Source organism: Triticum dicoccoides, chromosome 6A (assembly GCF_002162155.2).
Source record: "Triticum dicoccoides isolate Atlit2015 ecotype Zavitan chromosome 6A, WEW_v2.0, whole genome shotgun sequence".
In the NCBI taxonomy this organism is placed as follows: domain Eukaryota; kingdom Viridiplantae; phylum Streptophyta; class Magnoliopsida; order Poales; family Poaceae; genus Triticum; species Triticum dicoccoides.
This window is the reverse complement of record NC_041390.1, coordinates 53,993,520-54,001,288: the sequence shown is the minus strand read 5'-3', so window position 1 is coordinate 54,001,288 and position 7,769 is coordinate 53,993,520. Positions and strand designations below refer to the sequence as shown.

General features: G+C 49.9%; 1 protein-coding gene across 1 annotated transcript; it reads left to right on the top strand.

Annotated features, from left to right (window-relative positions):
* The first annotated feature begins 910 nt into the window (after window positions 1-910).
* Window positions 911-1,978, top strand: LOC119315632. The gene is made up of 2 exons (XM_037590176.1): window positions 911-1,416; window positions 1,636-1,978. The coding sequence occupies exons 1-2, from the start codon at window positions 911-913 to the stop codon at window positions 1,682-1,684; spliced, it is 555 nt and encodes a 184-aa protein (XP_037446073.1). The 3' UTR covers window positions 1,685-1,978.
* Window positions 1,979-7,769: the final 5,791 nt, after the last annotated feature.

Below are 7,769 nucleotides of genomic sequence, written 5' to 3'. Positions count from 1 at the left end.
TTCTAGGATGCCTTCATAGAATTCTTTTGAAGGGAATACACTAATCTGTTTATTGAATGTATTAGTAATAATCCCCACTAAAGTTTGCGGCACCGACAGGGTTTGCGTCATCCAAAGGATTCACACTCCATTACATTTGCTTCCCCCGGAGAAGATAACTAATAATCCCCACTAAAGTTTGGTGGAGTAGAGTACTATTTTGAGTTCGTACTGCTCCATTAGAAAGGCGGTTCCAGCTAATCCCACCGCCGACTCGCTTTCCTAGCTGCTGCTCGCCTTATACTTTGTCTTGTCAGTGAGTGAAAAACAAAAGGAGAAGGTGGTTAGTTCCGGTTGATGTCACGCACGATCGGTCCGAGGGGAAAAGAGACGTCGATCGCTCAACCGTCGGGTCTGAGCATGCCAGTGTTGAGTGACTCACCAGATTTTGTGTGCGGCTGGTGTTATCTGCAGGTTCTGCGCGGCGATTTGCGCTTCGTCAGAATCCATTCATCACGGATTAATAGTAAATAAAAAGAAGTATGCATCCACTAGTACAGCGCAAATTTGACGATGCATATGGTGTCGTGCTGGAAGAAAACCTGACAAACGTTCGCCCTATAGAATTACGTAGTACTGTTTTTCCTTTTGCTCTACTGCATTTTGTCTTAACTGTCCTCCAAAGAAAAGGAAGTGCATCGTCTCTTATTTGGACGATCGTCGGCAGCGTACCTCTCGTTGCTCAGTGCGTCGCCTACGTGTAGGACGAATTTTGGGGAAGAAACCGTTGCGTTTGGTACGGAAAGGCGTGGGGCAGTGACGCAGACGGGTGTTAAGCTGTCCCTGTCCGCTTGCATTTGCATTTGGTAGGGAAGACCAAAGCTGACGGGAGATTCATGGTTGCTGCGAGCGTGCCCATATATACCTGCCGATGGAGCCCCTTCTCTTCTCGCACCAAAACATCTACATCTCCCTCGCCTCTGCTAAAGCTAAGCACAGGCCAGGAAATAGTAGTAGTACTGTCTTCCAAGGAAGCCAAAATATGCAGCAGCCACGTGATGCGGCCGGCACCAATGGCGGTGGCGGCTTCTCCTGGGTGTTCGTCCCCGTGATGTTCGTCTTGCTCACCTTCAACTCCGTCATGGCGGTGTACCACTCCCGGGGCGACGCGGCGATGGTCGCCTTCGTCGCCACCTCCTACGCGGACCTGCTTCTACTCTTCTTCAGCCTCTGGCTCTACAAGAGGGCCACCCTCGGCTCCACCCGGAGGAACCGGCTCAAGGCATCAGTGTGGATTCTCACCACCATGCTCACCTTCGCCTTCTCCTACATGGTCATGGGCGCGGCCGGGCTCACCCTCCCCGTGGCGCTGCTCGTTTGGTTCATCGCGGCGGCCACCGGGATCGGTGCCTTCTCGGCCTTCTTTGAGCAGGGCAGGTATGAAGTGCCATCCTGACTTGTCTTCCATGCTGTGGAGTCCTCGCAGGCCCCTCGTCCTTCATGCATGGCCATGTTACACGTTCTTCAGCACCGCCACGATGCCTGACGCTGCTCGTCCGCCACACACGGTGCTCCTGTCCTGCATGGTACGAGTTCTTTTCATTCGTAGGTAACTGTGGCTAAAACTGCCTTTTTTTTTTCTTCTTTTGGCTGCAGAATCAACCCAGCACCACCGGGTGAACCCATGCTGCTGCCACCGGTGTAGCCCAAGCTAGGAATTACTATAAGGGGATATGCTTTTGTGATTCATTCAGACGCATGGATTTTGCGAAGTTGTCAGGTTACGATGGAGTTCATACATTGCTGGGTGGTTGTCTTGTACATAGTTTTCTTCAGAATCATGAGCCGGTGCGTCTCAAGAATAAAGAGATAACGTGATCTTCGTGGAATCATCAGCCGCTGTATTTGTCCGTTCTAGGCGTGCGTCTAGATAGTATTGTGGTCATGTGAGATGTGACCACCAGGGAAATAAATGAATTGAGCACTTGAAAAACAAGATTCTGATCTCTGATCTGCATCATTACCTTGTTGTATTTGCTGTTCTCACAGCAGATTAGTTCAATCTATTGGTACCTTTTTAAAGTCGTGGTTTGTGCCTGGACTGTGCTTTTAGAGTAAGATTTTTTACGGTTCTCAAAAGAGCTCTTTGGAGTAGTATATTTTTGGAGCCACTACCTCTCTAGTATTATTTAGCATTATCACGTGAATACTCAGCTAGTTAGCCTCGCCCGCAAGAAGGGTGACCGCGCGGTAGCGACGATCTTTTGGTCAAAACGAAAATCCTAACAAGAAAATGTCCATGCATACATGCATGTACCCACTTGATCTTCGACTTCCTGATTCACTTCGCACCGCAAATCCTACACAGAAGCTCCAAATGACTACACAAAGTGATCAAATAATGCCTAAACCAGTAGAGAGAAAAACTGAGGAGCTAATCAAACAGAGCAAAAATAGCATGATTGCAAACGAAACCAACCAAAATGCATAGATCTTACCTTGATTTATCTTTTCTTCAACTACAACATCTTCTGAGTCATCCTTCCAATTGATCAAAATCACGGTCAAAGTGGCTACGTTTCACACTTTCACATATGGTAAAACAACAGAGAATACATACTCAGAAGGTATTCAAACAAAACAAAAGCATGCATGCGAACGAAACCAACCAAAATTGATAGATCTTACCATGATCTATCTTTTCCTCAACTGCAACATCTTCTCAATCGGCATTCAAATTGATCAAAACCGTAGTCAAAAAGACTATTTCACACTTTCACATATGCTAACACACAGAGAATAACATAGTAGATAGAGCGAAACGAGAGAATGCTGGCGAGTGTTCTGGTACGGGAGAGGCACCCTACATAAAACGATGCGGGGAGAGACTATTGTCACAAAACGATAAAGCCCACCAACAACTGGATGGAAAGAAATAATTGCACCTTCAGGTCGAAGATAGCGGTGGTAAAGGACGTCATCGACGCCATTCGACGCATGATGGACCACTGGCGGCTTGCCGGAGCAAAGTCAATCGAGCCCCCCTTTGGGGATCTGGGTGTGAGATAATAGCTTACGGTTTTCTTTACTGGGAGCTGCAGGCCAAAGGTCTGCCCTTTGATTGTATCTCTTTCCTTCTTTTCCCTCTGATCGCTTGATCAAACCTTGTATTCCATATGCTCCCTTCTAAATCAATCAATGCCAGCCAAGCTGGATCTTTCAAAAAAAAAACTGAGAGCTGCTGGTGTTGTCACGTCGCGAGTAGCAGGAAAGGGGATTGCAGCCACCCCTGTAGCAGCAGGGCCAACCAGCCCCACGCCGTTCCTTTCCAAGCGTTGGCCTTGCCTAGTTTCCTGTTACACACGGGCTGCCACCTTTGGGTGTGGCGGTAGGTCCTGCCGCATGTGCTTGTTACGGCAGGTGCCATGTGTCGGTTGCCGGACTTGATGTTACGGTAGTTTTGGCAATACCACTCGTAAGTGGTCCTTTCTGTGAATTGCGCTCGGTAGGTGGTTTTTTATACCAAAAGATTCTTTTTCATTGACCTTTTTTTTGTAGATTTAACAGCAGTTAGTGGTATCTACAATTGTTGGTCGAAGGTGGAGTAGGAGTATGCATGCCTGGACCTCAACTGTATAGCTATGATTGCAAAGTCCACTGGAGTAGCACAGTGATTATTGTACTCGTATGTAGGGTTCCTTTGATTCAAAGGATTTGCATAGGAATTTTGGAGGATTAGAATCCTTAGAAATTTTTCCTATATTGCGTGTTTGATTCATAGGATTGAATCCTATAGGATTTTTTCCTAAGGAATTTTTTGTACTACTTCCCATAGGATTTCTAGCATCCACTCAAACCTCTTTGAAATAATCCTTCATTTTTCCTATGATACAATCAAACAAGCTAAACTCCTATAGGATTGAGATGGGCATGACATTTCAATCCTATATTTTTCATATTCCCATGTTTTTACAATCCTGCGAATCAAAGAGGCCCTTAGAGGCCAAATGGCTAAGAAAAAAAAAGGTACCTTTCATCGAGATCGCCAGGATCTTAGCATCGTTGTTCTTTTTGCCCCAGCTGCAAATGCCTCTGCTGCATCATGTGGTAATCTTCAAATATACAATTCGTGTTGTAAATTAAGTAGGAGTGCTAACTAAAACTAAGTGATGCCGTGCATGGGCGGTGCTTTGTTGCGATAAAGAAGGGCCGGGAGAGTATATTATCGTGGTTTCCGTCGGTGCTGGGTACCGAGATGGCCACATCGGTTTCCACCAGATATCCTATGTAGTACTGACGCAAGTAAAATAAAGTAAAAATAGTACTGCAGAAGAGAGATGTAAGATCATGATTGGTATTGTCTTTGTGGGAGTGCCTATCTTGGGGACATCACTGAGTGAATATCTTTATTGAGTTTGCTAGCTGCTGGTATGGATCATCTCGCTGGTTTTTCACCGCCACACGAAAATGCGCTCTCGTATTGGCCGGTAGCAGCGGATTCTCTCTAAACTGGAATATAACCTAGCTTCTCTTTCCCGGCAACGTATAAGTTCTCGCAAGCATGCAAATATTTGCATGTCCGTAACTTTTCGACGACATACAAATATATATAGACGACGTTCTCGGCAAACATCCGCAAAAATACGAAAACTTAACAGTAACCACAGCGGAACAGCAAGAGCTATGCGACGGAAGCTCGTCGTTGGGAAGTGCAGTACGGCTCTACATGACTCATTTGCCCGTGCTATTTTCGATAGTGTAGCGAGGGAAGAGGAAGAATGTCCGGCGGACGTGCCACACCACAGCGTCAGTCAATCTTGCTGGGCGGCGTACCGGCTATCCTTTAACGAGTCGTTAGCACCTGAACCTGAGCCAGCTCGGACCTGATGCACATGCAGGCCACTTCGTCCTAGGTGTTGGCCACACACTATTTTTGTATGGTTTCAAGACTGCGCACCATGATCGTGCTCTCGCCCGCTCAGTGTGCGTGTACGACGATCGTTGGCGAAGAAACCATCCAGCCTCCGAGGCTGGCGCGCAGCGATGGAGAGGGGGCGGGAAAAGGTGGGAGAAAAAGTAGGGCGGGAAAAGGTGGAAGAAAAGATAGTGAGAGACGCAGACGGGTGTGGCGTTGGTCGCACTTTCCTCGCGGCAACCTGCTTTGCTTTCCAAAAACAAATGAGCTAATTCGCTTCATGTAAGAAGAAAGGAAATGCAAATTCCACAGCAATATGACGGCCCAACCTTAACCTCTACGCACCTATATAAGAGAGCAACTCCAGCAGCGCCCCCAACACACCCCCAGGCGCCTTTTTACGCGCTGGCGCCAATAAAATGTTCCAGTTGCGTTCTCAAGATGCCGAAATCCGTCGGGTCGATTTGTTTTTGGGCTCGGCGATTGCAGGCCGAACCCGGCGCACTGGGCGGCGCTCGGAGGCTTTGGCGGAAGGGAAAAACGCGTCTGGGCCACACGGTCAGGTGAAAAGTCAAGACAACCGTCCAGATTCACCTCCCACCCCCATGCGTTCAGCCACCACCCTGCCGATATCAGCGCCACCCATCGCCCACCACCGCTAGATAGGCCATTCCCTGCCGGTAAAGAGAGAAGGCTTCACCATCGTCCGGGTGATTTTTCCGGCGTTTCGGCCGCACAGGGCCGGTGTATCGGCGGTGTGTGCCCACCATGCCCGCAAGGTGTTCGGCGATTTGCCTGCTCGGCGAATGGACTCGGACGACGAGGAGGCGCTCGCCACGCTGCTCGAGGAGGAAGCCGATGCCGACGTCCAGGAAGAGGAACATCTCATGGTCCTTGCCGCCCTTGCCGGCCTGCTCGCGAGCAATGAAAATCCGCGGCGAGGTGGCTCGGCGCCGGGGCGGATGAAAGCAAAGAACCGGCATCGTCTGAAGGCTACTGCATGCTCTACTCTGACTACTTCGCCGACGCTCCACTGCACGGCGACAAAGTATTTCGGCGCCGTTATCGGATGAGCCGAAAGCTTTTCCTCTGGATTGTGAATTTCATCTGGGAGTTCGACAGCTACTTTAAGTGCAAGAAGGATTGCACCTGAAAAATTGGATTCACCTCAATCCAGAAGTGCACGACAGTGATGAGGATGCTTGCATACAAAGCTCCCGGTGATTCACTCGACGACTATGGGCGCATGGCCGAGTCCACGAACATTGAGTGTTTCTACAAGTTTTGCAGGGCAGTGGTGGTAGTGTTTGAACCGCAATACTTGCGAACACCCAATGCGGAAGACACTGCTCGGATCCTAGCACAGAATGCAGCAAGAGGATTTCATGTGATGCTTGGAAGCATCGACTGCATGCATTGGAAATGGAAGAACTGCCCATTTGCTTGGCAGGGGATGTACAAAAGGCGCCAATGGCGGTTGTAGTGTGGTACTTGAGGCGGTGGCCACACAGGACCTCTGGATTTGGCACTCCTTCTTTGGTATGCCAGGAACTCACAATGACATCAACATGCTGCAGTGCTTCCCTGTCTTTGCCAAGCTTGTTGAAGGTCATTCTCCTTCGATGAACTTCGAGGTCAATGGGTGGCACTACAACAAGGGGTGCTACCTAGCTGATGGCATCTATCCGAGATGGTCTACATTTGTGAAGACTATCTCAAACGTTGTGCTAGGAGGCAAGAAGTCCCATTTTACCAAGGCTTATGAGGCTTGCAGGAAGGATATCGAGCGGGCATTTGATGTGCTCCAATCTCGATTTGCTGTTGTCCGGTACCCTGCTCAGGCATGGTCGAAAGATCAAATGTGGGATGCTCTAAGCCACACGGCCCCTTCTCCTCGGTCCTCATCTCACACGAACACCACTCTAACTCGGCTTCTCCTGGGTATACGTTGCTCTGCTGTTGGCCTTACTCACCTTCAACTCCGTCATGGCGGTGTACCCCTCCATGGGCGATGCGGCCATTGTGGCCTTCGTCGCCACCTCCTAACTCGACCTGGTGCTGCTCTTCTGCTGCCTCTGGCTTTACGACAGAGCGGCGGCCGGGTCAGCGTGGCGGAACCGGCTCAAGGCGTCGGTGTGGACTCTCACCACGCTGCTCACCTTCTCCTTCGCCTACATGGTCATGGGCACGGCCGGCCTCACCCTCCACGTCGCGCTGCTCGTGTGGTTCATCGCCGCGGCGACGGGGATCGGTGCCTTCTCCGCCTTCTTTGAGCAGGGCAGGTATGCCGTGGCGTCTTTACTTGTCTTCCATGCACCATGCATGTCGATGGAATAGTACTGCATCGCCGCCGTAGCCGCCCGCGCTCGGCGTCAAACATTCGACGTGCCGGCCGCGCGCGCAGCGTGTCCACTTCGATCGACCGCACAGTGCCGCTCGCCGTCCTCGTCCATGCCGCTGTGCCCCGCCGTCGTACGCCCCATGTCCGCCACCCCACGGCGCGCTCTTGTGCTCCTCCAAGCCACCATGCACCATGTGACGTTAGTCCTCACTCATGGACGGTGACATGGCCTTCATAGGCGTCACTTATGTAGCCATGAAAAGAGTAGCATGCATGTCTTCATGTCCCATATGCATATAGTACTGTATATGTTTGTGTACTGCAAATAAAATGCATTTTCTCTTTTTGTCTGCAGAATCAACCCAGCTCCGGGTGAACCCATGCTGCCGCCACCGGTGTAGCCCAAGCTCTGAATCACTACGGGGATATGCTTTTGTGATGCATTCAAACGCATGGAGTTTGCCAAGTTGTGAGCTTACGGTGGAGTTCAAATACTGTCGGGTCGCCCTCGTCTTGTAAATATATTTACCTTGA

Bases quoted from the DNA above. Each gene is read 5' to 3' on its own strand.
- LOC119315632 (XM_037590176.1), top strand. From the start codon at position 911: ATGGAGCCCCTTCTCTTCTCGCACCAAAACATCTACATCTCCCTCGCC. The intron at 1,417-1,635 runs GTATGAAGTGCC...TTTTGGCTGCAG, and splicing joins GCCTTCTTTGAGCAGGGCAG to AATCAACCCAGCACCACCGG.